This window comes from Dermacentor silvarum, chromosome 2 (assembly GCF_013339745.2).
Source record: "Dermacentor silvarum isolate Dsil-2018 chromosome 2, BIME_Dsil_1.4, whole genome shotgun sequence".
NCBI classification, from domain to species: Eukaryota; Metazoa; Arthropoda; class Arachnida; order Ixodida; family Ixodidae; genus Dermacentor; species Dermacentor silvarum.
This window is the reverse complement of record NC_051155.1, coordinates 250,434,310-250,452,463: the sequence shown is the minus strand read 5'-3', so window position 1 is coordinate 250,452,463 and position 18,154 is coordinate 250,434,310. Positions and strand designations below refer to the sequence as shown.

The 18,154-nt window shown below is 47.9% G+C and overlaps 1 protein-coding gene across 4 annotated transcripts in view; it reads right to left on the bottom strand.

The window, feature by feature from the left end:
- Positions 1 to 18,154, bottom strand: part of LOC119443125 (diacylglycerol kinase eta-like) — a 307,015-nt gene that overhangs the window by 83,929 nt on the left and 204,932 nt on the right. For all 4 annotated transcript variants that reach the window (XM_037708278.2, XM_049662589.1, XM_049662588.1 and 1 more), the window contains 2 exons: positions 8,037 to 8,117; positions 6,344 to 6,448 (listed from right to left, as the gene is read on the bottom strand). In XM_037708278.2, coding sequence (XP_037564206.1) covers positions 6,344 to 6,448; positions 8,037 to 8,117 — 186 coding nt within the window. The remainder of the gene's footprint in view (positions 1 to 6,343; positions 6,449 to 8,036; positions 8,118 to 18,154) is intronic.

Here is an 18,154-nt window from a genome sequence, read left to right as displayed (position 1 = left end):
CGTATTTATGGCCTCTGCATGCAAGAAGCGATGTTTCCATCCCTAACGCGTAAAAGTTGTAAACAATTAGAAGAGCTTTTTTTTCTTTTATTTTGTCGGCAGTCGTTAGCATTGCCTACTGGAAAGAGAATCAATATTGAGACACATATCACTCACGTGCTTTTCACACGCCGTTGATAGAAGACTATACCGAAGGGGTCACTGAAGTCTGCAGGTTTTTTTCAGGGTCAAAAAAGCACGCAAAGTAATTTGAAGTGAGGTGAACATACATCAACATATTCATTTTCTAGGTATAGGCTATCCATTTAGTTGGATACCTCCTTCTCTTTAAAAAATATAATAAACTTTGTCCTTTGTATATATTTAAATATATTGTGTCTGTGTGTGGTGTTCTCAGGGGAAATTTAAAAAAAATGTTAAATTGAGGAAACACGGATGAGGTAGCCGCCGATGGTGCTTCTAATGCGCTTGTCCTCCTATTGTCAGAATTTGCCGAAATAAAGCGAAAGTATTGACCCTTTTCGCGGCGATCCCGTGGACGCTGCCATGTTTGATCACGTGGTGACGCGTCCATTTCTTGCCTCAACTGCCTCCGTTGCCTGCTTGTTTACAATGGAAGTGTATGACGCCGGCGCGGCTTAGAAAACCTCTGTTTTCGGAGATATCGTAGTTTGTGACTAGGTGGACGACACGAAGCTTTGATCACAGCTGCAGAGAACATGCAAAAGCGCTTTCGGAGCTGATTAAGCTATGCCCAAACAGCGCAAGCAGCGTATATGGTGCTTAATTGTTCTAAAAGCGGGGCTAAATATGTATTCCAAGCTATCCAAGCTTTCCGATTATGAATTCAGTCAGGATTAGTGTTTTTTGCTCTTTGTTTTTTATTTGGCAAATATTTTGAAGCAGTGGCTTGCCAGTTTCTGACTCGGTGCGGCCACTATCTGATCATTTTCTGTCTAATCGATCGCGGGTGTGCTCAGTTCCGATGGATTTGTTCTTGCTGTGCACAATTGGCTTGAAACACAGCTGTTTTGTACATTGTAATACCTTGTAGCAAATATATATTACAGCTAGTAACTCGCTTACTCTTGTGGACCGTCACGAAACATTCAACTTCGACCATTGGTGCGCCATAAGGTGTAGTCCGTCATTTATCGTGCGTATACAGTGCGCATATATTCAAGTGTGCGCCCATTCACTTATTCTTGATACATCGGCGATAAAGTGGGCGTAAGTTTTCCTGCCATTTGGGACAGATGTGTATAGATAACGTGCGCGAAACTTACTATGACAGGAAGCGGCGCTATTTCCTTTGTCATTGTTTAACGAGTGGTACTCACTCTTGCTGACGTTCCGGGGCTGAAGCCCTTTCTTTGAAGGTTAACGATACAATGCTGGCGGATGCGCAAATTTCTGTATCCTCGAGGAAAGCCGTACATCTCGAAGTGCCGGTAACACGTTCGCACAGCGCAACAGCGGTCCGCGAACTTGGCCACACAGATTCATTCCATTCCTGAACATGCCAGTCACTATTTTTTTGCAGCCAATTACTGCACACGTCTTCAATCCACATGATTCAATCTAGCATGATTGGAGCACAGTGCGTTAGCGAAAACTCAGTTGCATTTCCGACAGCTGATCGCACAGAAGCAAGGTAGAAGTGCTAATGGTTTCCTATTCGTGCGCGGTCGCTGAGGAGAGGTATGGCGCGCCGCCGTGGGCGCCATCTCGTTTCTATAAAACGAACTGCTCCGCGAAAAGGGTCAATAAATTAAAAGCCGTGCACGTCCACGCGAACAATGGTGCCGTAAGCTTTTAGCCACAACAAAAGTGAAAATGTGGAGGCACCGCAAGAGAATCCTCAAGTTATGTGGGTAACAGAACTCTGGTAATGACATTTTAGGTGGGGGGGCTCAGCGCCCCCGGGGAAATTCCGGAGGGGGCTCGAGCCCCAGAGCCCCCCCCTAATCGGCGCCTATGGGGGTTACAACACCCGAAACCCCTCCCCCCCGGCCGGTGTGCCACTGAGCGGAGCTGATGGGCATCTAGCTAGTCCGGGCTTTTGGGCTAGGCTAAGCCAGGGTTGCCAGGTCCAAAAAATGAAAAGTAGCCAGTTGATCGTTGGTGCTTGAAAAGTAGCCAAAAATGTCGCCAGGCTGCCGGCATGGCCAATCACTTAAGAATAAAACATTGTTGTAGCCGATTATGAACTCCTTTTGGAGCTGTTATGTTTAGTGCCCTTTGAAATATTTAAAACGTGCCTTTGGGGCTCAATTTAAACCTGGTGGCTCCGTACTCATATCACGAACTCGAGCACCAGCGAATATGTCGTTTGCACAGTTCTCACTCTTTAGTCATTCGTAAATGTAACCCTGTGCCACATCTCAACTTTGCAAGGCGATATCATATACTAGTCAGGGTTTCATATTTATTTATTTATTTATTTATTATTATACCCTCAGGACCCAATGGGCATTACAGAGGGGCTGGGTACATGGTTTACAATCAAAAACATTCAAGCATAGAAGGACAAGGATAAGATAAACAGACATTAACAGCAGCAAAATAAAAATTAAAAAAAAACATAGCGAAATTCGAGTCATTTTAAAAACTGATCTGTTACAGCGGTCTTGAATGATGATGCATCGGCTAAGGTGGCGATAGAAGAGGGAAGGCGGTTCCACTCCGAACAGGTTCTCGGCATAAAAGAATGCAGGAACATGTCAGTGCGACAAAGAGGAACAGCTACCTTATTGCTGTAATCTATACGGGAGGATAAGTACACTGGCTGAGAAATGAGTTGCTGATTCAATGAACGGTGAGGGAAAACTTTGTGGAATAAACCAAGGCGCGAGATGTTGCGCCGAGTTTGAAAGTTGGGAAGGTTAAGTGACAATTTCATCTGCGAGACACTAGCAGTACGTGAATAGTTTGACGTAAAAAACATTCACTTAAGAAAAGTGTTCCAGTAGTTTTTATAGCCATATATCGATGTGTTCTCACATGCGTTTACTCGAATTCGTCACTGAATTGTAATAAAAATCATGTTTCAACCAAATAATTTTCTGAGCAATCAACTATAAAAGGAGACGTTCCATCAAATGAGCCTGAAGGTATTCCTGTTGAATGAATTTGAACGGTTGCAAGGTGATGGTTACGACCTCCCCTCATAGTATAGATGGTGAGGATGGTCGTTGCACATCGTGTACGTCATAAGAGGCAAAGTACAGCGAATTATACCATTTATTTGTAATATTTATCTGGTTTGTTTGTAGTTCTTATAAAAAAATGTTGGATGTAAAAGTAGCCAGAAAGTAGCCAAGTAGCCAACCCGAAAATTTTCCCACCACAAGCCTTCAAAAGTAGCCAATTTGGCACAAAGTTGCCAAATCTGGCAACCCTGGCGCTAAGCACTACCAAGTCATCCCCAGCATTTTCCAGAATTTATTGATTACTGATCGATTAGCTATTGATTGGCTATCTATTGGCTATCGATGACTGACTAAGCTTAAGTAGTCCCAACCATGCTTACCTAAACTTATCCAGGCTCATCTTCGCCAGTTCACAAGGGTATGTGCCATTGCGCTTGGACTCTTTCTGCACTGCCGCCAGGATCGGCCCATCGAGTTTTGTTACACGCTGAATGGCGCAACGCCAAGCTTAGCTCCGCTGATAAAAAAAATCAGAGCCCTTCCCCTTTAGAGAAAATGGGGGCAAGCGACGCTTGTAACAAAACGATGCTGTCGCAGGCGTTCCGTTTCGTTTGCCTTAAACCACGGTGTATTCCTAAACTCAGCTAGGGTCGGCGGCTCTTCGCTGACGTTCCGCCTGGGCTTCGGAAGCCTTCGCGCTAGAATCGGCACGTCGACCGACGAGCCCTTTCCCGAGCGAGTTCGCGGCGCCGTTGCTCAAACGCAGCCTGCTCCTTGGCGGAACGCACCACGCGGTGTCTTCCCATCCGGACGCCGAAACTGATCTACTACAGCACGGCGGAGCGCGCGCCAACCCCCTTTCCTGCCCTTTCCCTTCCCGCAACACACAAAACGACCCTGATTGGTCGCGAGCGTCACGTGATCCGGCGTCAGCGCAGCTTTCCCCGCACCTGCTCTACCTAGGAGTAGCCGGGTTTTCTTTCTTTCCTTCTCTCTTTTTTTTGTTGTCCCTGGCCAAAGCCACCTACTAGGTGCTTTGCCCTGACTCATACCCGCATATCCAATGCGTGTACGCGCCACACGTGATTTTATTGTGACCTAACTGACGAGCATGTGATGTTATGATGTCATGAGTCCTAGAGACCGGATTTTAGGCAAATGCCTTTTTTGTTCCTTGCGCTCCTATCGCCCCACTTTGATATATGAGCATGAATTAAAGGTTAAGAAGGGCTTTTATAGTGTTTTATGAGCGAAGCTCCTTATAGCGGCACCCGTTCCGTCCCCGTCGTCGTAGTAGTAGTGCGTAACCAGTCTGAGAAAAATGAGAAAAATTCCGAAGTTGCGTCCGTAGCGCGGAATCGAACCAGGGACCCCTCGCTTCAGAGCGCGCGGCGTTAGCCCACTACGCCACGAAGCGCACATAGACACACGCACCACGATGGCAATAAATACCCAACATTAACGAAAGGCCGCGTTTCTAGCGCGTTTCTAACGCGTTTGTGCTAGCGCGTTACGGCCCGTGTAAGAAGCTGGTGTAAGACGCTGTGGCCTCTCCGCCTTACCTTCAACGCGTTTCGAACGCGCTGCCCAAGGCGGTGGCAAGTCAAGTTCAAGTCGAGGAGCGTTTATGAATACGGGGGGTATACTCTCTCAGCAGTCATGTGATGGCGTCGGCAAACGCGGTGCACGTTCCGGCATGTGTAAATGGCTGCGTAAGACGCTGTGGCCGCTCCCCCTTACTAGAGAGTACTGCACGTTTCTAACGCGTTTGTGCTAGCGTCCCCTTAAGCGGGAGATCCGATGATTCCCTCCGGAGCTTCGCCCACTCATCATCATTCACCCCGTGGATATGCTGCGATTTTTTTATAGTGCCTATAAATGCCTATTTTGGCGTTTGTGCCTAAATGCCTATAAATGCCTATTTTCAATATCGGCGCCTCTATGAACACTATCTATAGCCTCAAGTTTCGCTTTCGAGTGAAGTTAGAGACCGTTATTCATGTTACCGGGCAACATTGACTGTTCGGAACTCTATGGGGTTCACCTAGTCCTTTAGTTCAACGAACTCCCGGAAAACAACTGCTAGCAGCATTGAAATGGGACGCGCCGGCCACAGCATACGCCGCCGCGCTGACATTGCGCGAGCGGTTGGCGAATGCGAAACCGCGGAGAGCCGTCGGGGAAAAGGAGAGTGAAGAGCAAAAGAAGAAAGAAAAATGTGATGTGCACGCGGCTTTTGTTTTGTTTGTAATTTACTTTTTAAGGTGTTCACCGCCGTCGGGCGTTCCTTCTCAGCGTATGAGATCATTCCCCGTGACAAGAGGCACAATTTTGAATCCAAAAATCTGGAGATGATGGTAGTTCGCTATTGTTTCCACAATCTTCACAGTGATTCTTAGACTACGTTCCGCGTGCTCTCCAAACAGATTTCTTCAAACATGTGCGCTTCAAATGGGCGGAAGTGTATTTGGCAGTGTTGGGACGTCTTGCTTGTACAATTCGGATAATGTCATTGTGTATGAGAAAATTGCCAAGAGTTGTACCTAACAGTCCTCACGTGAGAACAGGCTAATTTCTTAATAAATCGTAGTCTCTCTTACATTTGTTATTTGTCTGTTTTTGTTTTGTCTTAATTTACTTGCGTCAGGCAGACATAAAGTATCGCTTTTCTTAATCAGTATTCCCAGCTTTCAAGTATACTTTTTCATGCCTGTTTCACTATATGCGACGCCATTGAACATGAATATGAGCAGTGTACTTATTAAATTAAGCCAATTGATCGTCATTAGTTCAGCAGTTTTATGGGACAATTACACGGCTATGTTCAACTGTTGGCGCCTTTGTGCCATCGTAGACAATAACATTTCTTGTTTTCCCCCTGAATTCCCCCCGTCGTTGCGCCACTGGGACTATGCGTGCGCTCTTCACAGCTGGCTTCAAACGACAGCCATCCATCCGTTCTCGCACGCACTGTGGAGTCCTATCCGCGACATTATACGTGGTTGGTGCACGTAAAGCGCATTTGCCCCAACACACGCTCACTCGTTTTCGCGAAGTGTCCACACGTTCAACCGGAGCCTCGGCTGGAAGTCCACGCGATTGTGGTTGGAACGGGCTTCCGCGCGCGTTTCCAGTGCTTGGAATTCGCGTGCTGTACCGAAGCACACTTCAAAGAAGGGAAGAGATCTCACCTCGTAGAAATCCTTGTTGCAGACACTCTTCAGGGCCGAGATCCAATCCTCCATTTCTTTCCTCGTCTCGGCGCATAAGATGAGCCTCCGGAACGGCGTGATAATCTGCAGGGTCAATACGCGTGCGCCTTTTGTCAAAGCCGAAGTCTGCGGTCAAGTACAGTATACAGCATTTCTAGGGCGCCCTACACACCGTGCGTGTGACCGACACAGCTGGTACTCAACTGCACCCAGCGGTCTAGACAGGGCACTAGAGAAATTTAATGCCAACAAGAATAACGAGAGGAAAAGCGGACCTCAAAGTGCAGCAAAATACTACCGCCACTCCCCAGGCTTTCAAGTCCGTGGCAGCTTTAGCCAATTACTTCTGACGCCCCTGCCTAATTAATTTTTGCGTGATTTTGCTCTGAAACAACATTTGCAGTAACAGCAACGAAACAGCTATACTGATATGCCAATGAATTAACTTCATACCATTAAGATTGGGGGCGCACTCACTTTCGCCTTACTAATTTTTGCCAAATCTTTTCTTTCTACACCCCTTCCCCCAACGCAGAGTAGCAGGTCAGAACATTGATTCAGGACGACCTCTCAGCTTGTTTCTTAATAAATATCTCTCTGCACATCCCTGTCGTGCAGAACGCGCGCGGCGCCGTCGACCTTTTTCTTTTTTCTATTCGACTGTTATCCATGGCATCGACCGTGTCTCGAGCGTCAAGCTACTGAGCAAAAGACGCTGTCCGGGAGTAGATTCTGCCATTGCAGCCAGCCACGCCCTGATATATCGCAGAATCTAAATATACAGGGTGTCCCAACTATCATGCGCCGAGATTTTAAAATATGCAAGTGTCACGTAGCTGCAAATAACCAAGGTAATTTTGTTTGCCGTTGCTTGGAGATACTCAGATTATTTCTTGCATTCCGCCTAATTACATAATTAGTCTTCATTAAATAATCATCTTCTCAAATAATGTACTTAGATTAAAAGTGTCAATGAGAAGATTGTAGAGCAACATGAAAAACTTGCGATACAGCTTTCTGTTGCTCAATACGTGCTGCTACATAAAAGGTTTTTCCGAGCGTGAAAGAAGCCCGCGAATACACGCAAGGTGCCTCGAGCGGCCAGTCGCGCGGCAATTTTGCGTGTATTCGCGGGCTTCTTTCACGCTCGGAAAAACATTTTTATGTAGCAGCACGTATTGAGCAACAGAAAGCTGTATCGCAAGTTTTTCATTTTGCTCTACAATCTTCTCATTGACACTTTTAATCTAAGTACATTATTTGAGAAGATGATTATTTAATGAAGACTAATTATGTAATTAGGCGGAATGCAAGAAATAATCTGAGTATCTCCAAGCAACGGCAAACAAAATTACCTTGGTTCTGTCCAGCTACGTGACATTTGGATATTTTTTAAATCTCGGCGCATGATAGTTGGGACACCTTATATATATATATATATAGACATGAGCGCGCCGCACTTTGAAACAACGGAAGCAGTTTATCCGATTTCGTTCAGCTATAAGAATCCGTGCTCTATCCAGGCAAGAGTGACGCACTTTTTCACCAGGGGAAACTTGCGCATCGGTCAAAGTCACGCCGAAAGTACACATCACCATACTAGAAGCACGCAAGGCAACGCACAACCGCAAAGGCGCGACGGATACACGGCGCGGACGCGCCGGGAACTCACCTGAAAACTGTGGTTTGCATTCTTTGTACTGCATTCGGCCACGCTGAGCTCGGTGAGATCAATCTCCTCAAAAATCACAGACTGCGCCGGGAGAGGAAAGGATTGTGGGAAAACGAGAAGCAAACGAAGCGAATCAGAAAGAGCTCAAACTGCAATCTGGGAAGGAACGGAACGAGTGCACATGGCAACTTACTTGCGGCAAGCAGAGAAGAAACCTTTGATTGGGGTGAGGAACATTTCGAAACTAAGCAAGTTTGTATTGATAATGAAGTATTCTGTCGCTCAATAAAAAAGAAAATACTGGACAAATCGATGGCCAAACTATAATTTCTTGAATACCGCACCAAGGTTCAGAGCTGGCAAATGTCACGTGACGTCACAGATTTCAATGTACCTTCTTAAATTTTTGTATTTGGGCTGTTATGGCGAGGAAAGTCCTCGACACTGCCTAGGTTGATCCTCTGTTATCGTTTTTTTTAATGCAGTTTGGTCCTTCTTTACTGGTAAACCATTGACCAGAAGTATAACAGACGCTGTCAATGTCCCCAGTGCTGAACAACTTCAGGGCGCCGTCGCAGTGCCCGCCTTTCGTTCATCGCGTCTTTTCAGGATCACCAAGCCTCCTCTAACGGTAGGAGAGAGGCCGGCTTGATACAGCAGAACTGTAATTTACTAACAAGCTTACATTCAGATTGACGTTTGTTGCTGTTGTTTAATAACTGCACACTGATGTATACAAGGTAGGCTGCATTATGTATACAGCCCCGGCTGTCCCATCACAGACACACAAACATACTGTCTATGAAAATAAAAAAGTAATGCAAGTAAAAAAATAAAAGGGTGGGGGAGGAGAAGCGAAAAGCGCGACCCATATGCACCAGCGTTAAGTAAAAGAAGTTCATGTTCAATGCGCAATAAAAACATCGCTATACGCGTAACACACGGATGCCATTTTCCAAGTATATACTATAGTCCGAAGAAAGAACTTGCAAGAAGCGGACCTTCGTCCTCATCTTCGACGGCGGTGTCGCCAACTCTCAGAACAAGTGGAAGTCAATATAAAGCTCATGAACCACGGGACTTGCGCCCGTATAGGGCAATTGAAATTGTTCTCATACCACCAAATCTTGTCACTTATATGTACAATTATTATTATTTCACTAATTCAGTCTTGCTCAAGTTAGTCTCTTTCCTGATTATCTAAAAAAAAATTCTATATATACTTACCCTGCCTTAATTTCCTTTTTTTTGTTTTTCTTCCACAGCTTCCGATGCCCCAATAAAAAAAAAAAATTGTGCTGCGGAGTCTGCACGTGAAGTTTGTGCGTGCACAAATGGAAAATGCGGAGCAGTTCTCGACATCGGGAAAGTGTATAGAAGGCCCGGGCCCTGTAACAATTACTGAGTATTCGGAGTGTGCTGGCGCGCAAGTGCCACACACACACACACAAATCATACTTGATGCTTTCAATCCGGGTGAATGGTGTGGGCTGCGGTAATTGCATCGAAGCAAGACGTGCACATAAAAACTGTCAAAGTTGTGCGAACTAAAAATTTATGAGGCGTATGTGTAGCGCTGTTTTCAATTTCTGTACGTATAAATACGCAACGATCGATGATCGTTAGGGACACATTTACACATGGCCGAACCATTATGCTGACATATATGTTATCGCCGGGTTTCCGACAGTGTCTTATTTTAACCACTGTAGTAAGGAGCGCGCAAACGAACCAGGTACTCACGAGGGATGAGTGCCTCGTCCGCTAGCGCGCGGCTTACTGTGGGATTCTAAGTTGGTCCAGCGCCTCTGCAACGAATCGACTTGCATTTATAGCGAAGGAATAATTCTGTCCCGGTTCTATTGTGAGCTGTGCGGTGCGCGATCTTTACAACGAACTGAACTGTATAACGAATGATTTCGGAGGCCCCAAGCACTTCGTTATAAAGGCGTTCGACTTGTAACATGGCGGTGTCTCAAGGTGCGTTTGGATTCCTCACAAATGTGTGCCTGTTAGCCTTAAAGGGGCCCTGAACCACTTTTTATCGAAGTGGAGAAATACATTTCGAGTTAAAATAGGCTATTTCAGAAATACTTCGCCGCAAAAAGTACTTCAATGCGTTCAGCAGAAGCGGAGTTATTGGCAATCAAACACGGCCTCCGCTGTGCTCCCCTTCCCTCCTCAATGCATTGCACTGCGAAGGCTGCGGCGGAGTGGCGCGGGGCCACAACGCTCCGCCTTCGAAATTTCACCGTGGCGCGCAGTTCAAATTTCATTTTGGATGTTAACGTAGACGCCACGACTTCAGATTTTGGTGCCCACGACGCGCTAAACGTAAGCCAAACACGGTCGTCCACAGCGAGCAGCCAGTGGACTCGTGGCGGCACCCCGCGGCGGCCGACTGCAGCGACCAATAGCAGCCGCGTTTTGGAATGTGCTTTATTGCGTAAATAAAGCACACAGAAGAGAGTGAGGATCATGACATATGTTGAAACGAGAGCGTTTGAGAAAAAGGTAACTTCGCGCTCCGCTTGCGAGCTCCAGAGACCGCGGACAACAAAACTTGGCTGAGATGTCTACAGCAGCGTATGCTACCAGCGGACTATGTTATTTCACAAGCCCGAGGGGTCGTTCGGGGCCCCTTTTACGGAAAATAGCGCAGGCACATGTGCAGAGGCGAATTAGTTTGGAAGACTGACTGCGAACACATCGGACGGCGTTAACTTGAACGCGAGAACATGCAGTTAAACCTCGATATCACGAAGTCAGCAAAATCGGCAGTTCACTTCGTTATATTGAAATCGGACCTTCTGTGCGAGTAAGTACACAGACGCCGACGAACTTTTATTATACGGAAGGGGCCGCAAAACTTTCCGAATTACCGGGCAATCGAAAAAATGTTGTCGCAGTTTCACCTGAAAGGCGAAGCATCAATTGCGATAGCAAATTTGTAGAGAGCTATACGGAGTAATGATATTAGCTTTATCAGCTGTATAAACTTGGACATGCAGCAGCACCGGCAACACGCAGAACTGTTGTCGACGCCGTCGGCGTTTTGCCCGCGTTCGCACAAAATGCGTGCGGCGTTGGTGACTGTTGCCGGAGGTGGAGCCTCTGATATAAATAGGCACTTGGTGCCGCAGCTAAACGTCGCCTCCCTTCCCTCCCCCTCCCCCACGGCCTCTCGCGCGTCCGAAGAAGGCGCGTTTGCTCTACATATATGGTGATTGTAAAGGAGAAAAGAGACGCCTACTTCTGCAGCCCTTAAGCGAGCACGGCGCAGAACGCGCGTTTGTTCTCCGCCGTGCGTTCACTCCCCGTGAAAGACGCGCCCCTCGCGCCCTTTCACTCGCACATACAGCGTTCGGCGCGCGGCGACGATTTCATCTCCAAATGACGTCATACGGAACCTCACGGCGACGGCGACGGCGACGGCGACGCCGACGGCAGAAATCTGCTTTTGAGTGTCCATATAATTGCTATCGCAATAAAAAAACGAATTTCAATTGAAAAAAAAATTCACCCAGAAACTCCTCTGGGAGTTGTCTAAGCGGGCGTTGTGCCACTTGCGCATCTCAAGCAGCCCGGTAACTTGACCCGACCAGTACAAACGACAGCGCTGCGGCGACACGAACTGGTGCGGACGGCGGCGCAAGCAAACTACTGCAGGTGGCGGCGCCAGGTGCACTGATGACGTTCCGATCATTATAAGCCGTTATCGCTCTTAGCGCTTTATCCATCTGCGAACAACCATTAAGAACCGTGATCAATTAACACTACTCCGGCGGTGGCTGCGTTAGCGTTAGCCACGAGGGCCCTATCTTGAAAGCGATCTGCGAAGGGGACAGAGCGCGGCAAGTGCTCATAGCTTCGTGAACGCTGTGTTCTCAGCGCTTAGTTCGCGTTCAAGCGAGACGCGCGGGCCCTATATCGGAAGCGATCGTCTTACGTGACGGAGGGGCGGACGGGTTTCCTCGTTGAGTAGGCATAGAAATGCTTACACATTAAAAAAATCATTTTGTTGATTTTGAGAGTTGGTAACCAAAGAATATGGTTTCATGCCGTATCGACGATATCTTCACAATGGCGGAACAAAGCGAATACTGACTCTTTCATGGCCACTCCGACTCCGCGGCTGATAGTATCGCCCGCACTAGGACGACGCGTCCATGAAAAGAGTTGGCAGAGGGGAGCGAATGGTTCGTCTGCCTCTCGCTCAACTCATCGCTGAAACTGGAGATTACGCGACCTCCAGCACTAAACGCGCGGGAAGACAGCGCACATGAAGTCACGACCATCTAGGCTCGCCCAGCGCTTGCACCCGCCGGCACCCACCCTTGATTGCCTTAAAGGTATGGCGCGCGGCCGCGTACGGGCTAAGACGCGCTGACGGCCATGCGCAGCCATGGCTGAGCTATAGGATGAGACGGGCGCTCACTATGTACCTTATTGCTTTAGTATTCCTTCGCGGTGGGAGTGAAATTTCGCTACATTGGAATCGTGTATAAAAACACGTCGTTATATTGAAGCTCAAATACATGGTGTTATATATGGACAAGAAGTTATAAAAAGTTACATACTTCGTTATATAAAAAGTTTTGTTACATTGAAGTTCGTTGTATCGAGGTTTAACTGTATACGAATATATACGGCTGCTTAATTAACTCACTGTGATGCGCAGGGCCATAAATGACCTGCTACCAACGGCTTGAGAGCACAGAATAAGTTTACCTTTAGATGCGTGCAAATTTATCTGAAGCTACGTATAAGAGACGTTGGATATCATCTTTCCATAAAATGAAAATTAAAGAAAACCAGGGAAGAGCATGTCGTCGTTCCTCGTGTTGTTTCCTCATGGGCCCCACAGTGTTCGGCAATGCGAAATTCTTCCACTTTGCAAACTGCAGGTGAACGCGGTTTAGGTGGTGGTGATGTTGAAGCAGGCGGGGTTAGCCTGGAATACATAGCCGGCAATTGTTCCGCCTGATCCTCCTTCGAGTTGAGATCGGGAGTGTCACCAGGTGTCGATGAGCCCGGTGTCTCGCAGGAAGGCTATCAGCAGTCAGCAAGTCGTTGCGCTCTCTTCCTGATTACCGCGGGCCCTCCGGGGAAAACGCGATGTAATTCATGGATTCCTGGCGTCATGCTAACGCATTTCTCTCACATTTACCGCTAAATCACCACTCAATTTTCTTTTTATTGCATCCGATAGCACTTAGCGAGTTTTCCGCTCTTCGCATATTCGAAGCGCGCTGTAGAGCGCTGATAAATCAATTCACACAAAACACCCTTCGTAAGCGAATTATGCAGATAACACGCAAGTAATATATCCCAGTTACGCCAGTTCTATTATATATAATTTTAGTTTTTCAGTCCATACAGCCACCTACCTAAAAAATATAAACATAGACTATGGGTTCAAGGAGGGCGAAAGAACTTCGCGGGTACTTTAAAAAGCCCCAGCCGCGGGCGGAACCCCATGAGTTTCCATTTATAGCTGAGCGAGCGTTGCCGGTTGTCAGCGCGCATATACGCCCCAAGAGATAAACGTTCGAGAGATAAGACACGCGTTTCTATCCATGTTTTTTTTTTTTTTTTTTTTTTTTTTTTTTTTCCATTCTCGGCTTAAATTCACTCGTAAAGGTCAGAGCACGTCGGGCACGAAGCATGAAATAGCCGAGCAAAATGGCAGGGAAAAAAAAAAAAGAATGAAAAAACGTTTCGCGAGTTCTCCCAGCCGGCGCGCAGGCCGGGCGTATTGAAATCCGGAAGTCTTTGGTTTTAACGGGGAGAAAAAGACAAGGCGGCAAACTTAGTTCATATATTATAGTGAAGAGGAATAAGGAAAGAAAGAAGAAAATATAATAACTTTTACGACGGGGATGGTTCCGAACCGCAAGGTTATTGAATTTTGGTGTCGGCTGGCGCAATATCTGGCCGTTTTGAAGATAACCGAGGGGCTCATGGAGGGAAGAGGTTGTCCTCAATGACTGCATGCAGGAACGCTCCCCGCGCGTATCTCTCAAGGAAATTGCCATCGTTTATTTTTTTTAATTTTTTTGAAAAATAATAGATGGTTCATATCGTGTTCTTGTTTCGTCAGTTTCTTAACTCGAAACGCAGAGCGCATGGGCGATCGCCATGGGCGTGACTTGGCGCGCCCATGGATTGTGCACGCGGAAAATGTTAAGCCTGTGCTCGCTAGGACACTCCTGCAAGTCGTCGCGGTGCAGCCAACGTCTGAGCTGCTCTTCCCGCTTTCAGAAGCCGAGAGAGAGCGAACAACTTTATATGACCCATTTTACAAAAGCGAGGGTCGAAGCCGCTCCTGCCTAGAACACTGCACGGGCTTACCCAAAAGCCCGGGCCCGGCCCGTGGTCCGGGTCGGGCCGGGTAGGGCAGTTTTTTCACGGGCTCGGGCCGGGCTCGGGTATTTCGACGCGGGCCCGGGCCGGGCTCGGACTTTCTGGTGGTGTGCATGTAACGTGCAGCGAGTTGTCCTCGCGCGTCTCGACTCTGAAAAACCTGTTTCCCCGGCGCAGCTGGAAGCTAGCAGTGCTACTCCTGTGTACTTCCCTTTTCTTCTTTCGTATTTTGCGCTGTTTCAACAGAATGTAAAAGTCCAGAAAGACCGAAGTCGCCTAAACCAAAGGATGCCGTTGTATTCCTTACCTAAATCAATGTAAATAATGCTTTCAGAGCGGTGTAAACGCGTTCCCGACTTGCTGATTCTTCAACGGCGAATTGATAAAACGATGACTGGTAAGATGAGATAATTCGTCACGCGGCTGAAATATGGCACTGCGTCCGTCCATGATTGCAGGCATGTTTTTAACCGGCCACCTAACTGCAGCGCATTACGTGGCACCATGGAGGAACAAGAAGCTTTCTTTCTCCATTTACTCCATCCATGCGCTGCGCTCACGACCTGTCGTGGTTGTGCTTCGGCTAGAGTGTACTAGAATACGGTTGAGTGGGACGAGCGGCTGGGGCGGTGCATGCTTTGCAGTGAGGCGCCCGACGTGGAAAAATAATGTGGCGGCGTGGCGATAGAAGTGGATTGGGCCGCATCAAAGTCGCGCCGTTGGAAAGTGCTGGCGATACTGCTCGGCAGGGTCATTCGTACTACTTCGCACGCTGGTATTTGCGTTCAGACCGTGCAAATAGTGTTCATAATTGCATATGACATGTATTTATGCCTTAAGAATAAATTGCTTTCATTCTCATCTTTTATTTTTTTTTAATGCCACTCGGTGATCTTTTTCGGTCTCGGGCCGGGTTCGGGCCGGTTTCGAGTCGGGCTCGGGCCTAAGGTGAACGGGTGGCGGGCCGGGCCTGGCGGGTAACGTAGATTATTTCACCATAAAATCTCACCATAAAACTTTTGGTCGGGCTCGGGCGGGCAGCGCGATGTAAAATCGCGTCCGGGCCGGGCCCGGGCTGAAAAAATCGGCCCGTGCAGTGCTCTACTCCTGCCCCCGTCACCTAAGAGACGACCGAGATACGTCCTGCATCTCGGCGGCCAGTCGCGTCGCCCAATCTCGATAGTGATTGTCTGAGCTGAGCAGCAGGGCTGCCCATTTCACTTGATCTTTTATTTGGCGGCCCTCGAAGGGTTCTGCCTGGGGACACGCCCACAAGATGTGTGGCAGGTCCGCTACATTGTTACATATTTTACATCATTATGTATAATTTCCGGCATAAAACCGGCTGTAGGACACTGGGCTCGGATACATGTTGGTCTGGAGGAGCCTCCACGCCACTGTCTGTTCCTTAGCTAATTCAGGGTGAGCCGGGGGATACCGGGCGCGTCCCAGCCGATAGTGATCGGTAATTTCTTTATATTTATATGCGACCATGCGCGGTCTCCTCTGGACCCTGGCTGGGCTGGCTCACTTGCTCGGCGAGTAAGTCCTAGGGTGTGAGCCGCCTCGTTAACGGGAAGCGAGCTAGTGCGACATGGATCGTCCCGCGCCGTCGCTGGTCATTTTTTTAAATTTCTCCGTGGATATGCGACCCTTGGCGAAGTTAAAGACAGCGATCTTTGAGTCACTGATAATGAATTTTCATGTTGTCGATGCAATTGCCAATGCGATCGCTGCATCCTCTGCTGTTTCAGGGTTGTCTGTGGTGACGGTCCCGCTGACGAGTTGCCCCCTTTCCACCCCTCAGACATATCCATCTGACGTCCACATAGACCACGCCCTCCACGGCCTGATACGTGTGCTCGATATGACGAGCCCTAGCCTTCCGGCGCTCTTTGTGATACTCGGGGTACATGTTTTGGTATCGGGGGGTACGGACATCCTTCCTTAATTATTTGCTTAGGGATATTTTTGTTAGCACTGTGCTGTTCTTCGTATATCTATAGTGTATGTGTAGTTTGCTAAGTATGTGTTGTCCAGGTGGACTTAGTGTCAGCCTGTTGGTATATTGAGATATTGTGTGAGCCTCTATTAATTCGTCTAAAGTGTTATGTATACCTAACTCCATGGAAGAAGGAAAGCGCAGGGGAGGCCCCGGCCAGCACGGACGTGTTGAAGAAAGTGTGGCGGAAGTCACATGCTGTATTTCGCAAAGGAGCACTGGGACTAGTACCCCAAAACGTAAACGTTGTCATAGCAACCATGCCCGTGAAGCTCTCGCTGCTGCTCTGGGCCTCTGAAAAGTGAGATAACATTTTTCCGTCGGTGTCTATCTCGCAGCACATTTTGTTCGCGAAAAAAGCTGACTTTAGAGTGTAACGTGTAAGCTTGAAAGTTGTGTTTTGGGTCTGTGAGTGCGAGTGTCAGCCAGCAACAGAGACAGTTGACGGCGTGGGTCTTCGTCGTCGTCTTCAACGTGCCACGGAAAAACACAGGAGCGCGTCTGCATCACTAAAACTGTTATAGACGTTTCGTAGGCTTCGTTTTGACGCACATCGGCAGCACACACTTGCGGCGGCTCGTCACAATGCAAGTTCAAAGCTCGCGCCTATCTGCTCCGGCGAGCTGATTGGAGGCGCAAAGGGGATGGCACACCAACATGGCTGCACTTCGGCTTCATAAACGTGACGTCAGGGCCTCTCCTATTTTGTTTCTTTCCTCCATGCCTAATCTGTCATTGGGTGCATAGTGAGGGGCACGCCGATCGCTTGCTTATATGCCCTCCTAATGAGGGCTTCAAGCTTCTTTTCTGCGGCTCCAAATATTAGGTAAGGTGCCGCACAGACGATACGGCTAATGACGAAGGCCTGCACCAGGCGAACCAGATTAGCCTCCCTCATGCCATACCGTCCATTGGCTATTCTCTTAATTAATCTTATTGTTTGGTGTGTGCTGTTCTTGAGGCCCTCCGTATTCCTCCCCTCCGACCAGCAGTAGCTCAGCTTTCTGCGACGAACAGCTAAGTTTCATCTCTGTAACGTAGCTCTCGACTGCCTTCACTGAGTGTTGTAATGTGCCCTCAATATCTGCCTCGCTGCCACCCGCCACCCAAAGAGTGACGTCGTCGGCATAGCGACCGTGACTGAGGCCCTGATTTTTTCACAAGCCGATCATTGCTACGTTAAACAGAAAATGGGATAAGACCGAGCCCTGCGGTGTACACCTACTTCATAACTTTATTTTCTGATCGAAGATCCCCGAGGGTGATTTTGGCAGTACGGTTCGAGAGAAAGTCCAGAATGTAGGTGTAGGCCGTATGGCCCACCCCCAAATCCCGGAGATTCTCCAGAACCGCACTGTGTTTTGTGTTATCAAAGGCTTTCGTGAGGTCCTCGCCCAAGATGGCTTTATGTCTTGTATCCCGGCCTCTAGCATCGGTGATCTGATGCTTAATTTGGAGCAGGACGTCTTGCGTTGAGAGCTGTGGTATGAACCCATTCCTAGAGAGAGGGTCCGCGGCCCTCCATGTAATTTTGGAGACGCGAAGGACTACGTGCTCCATCAACTTCCTGACACACAATGTTATAGAAATAGGCCGGAAACTTTCAATTTGGAGTTTCCTGCAAGGTTTCGGGACCATCACAACGTGTGCAGTTTCCCACTGCTGCGGTATTGATCCCTCTGCTCAGTACTTATTCATATATTTAGTGATGACCGTGATCGATTCAACATTGAAATTTCGTAACTAGAAT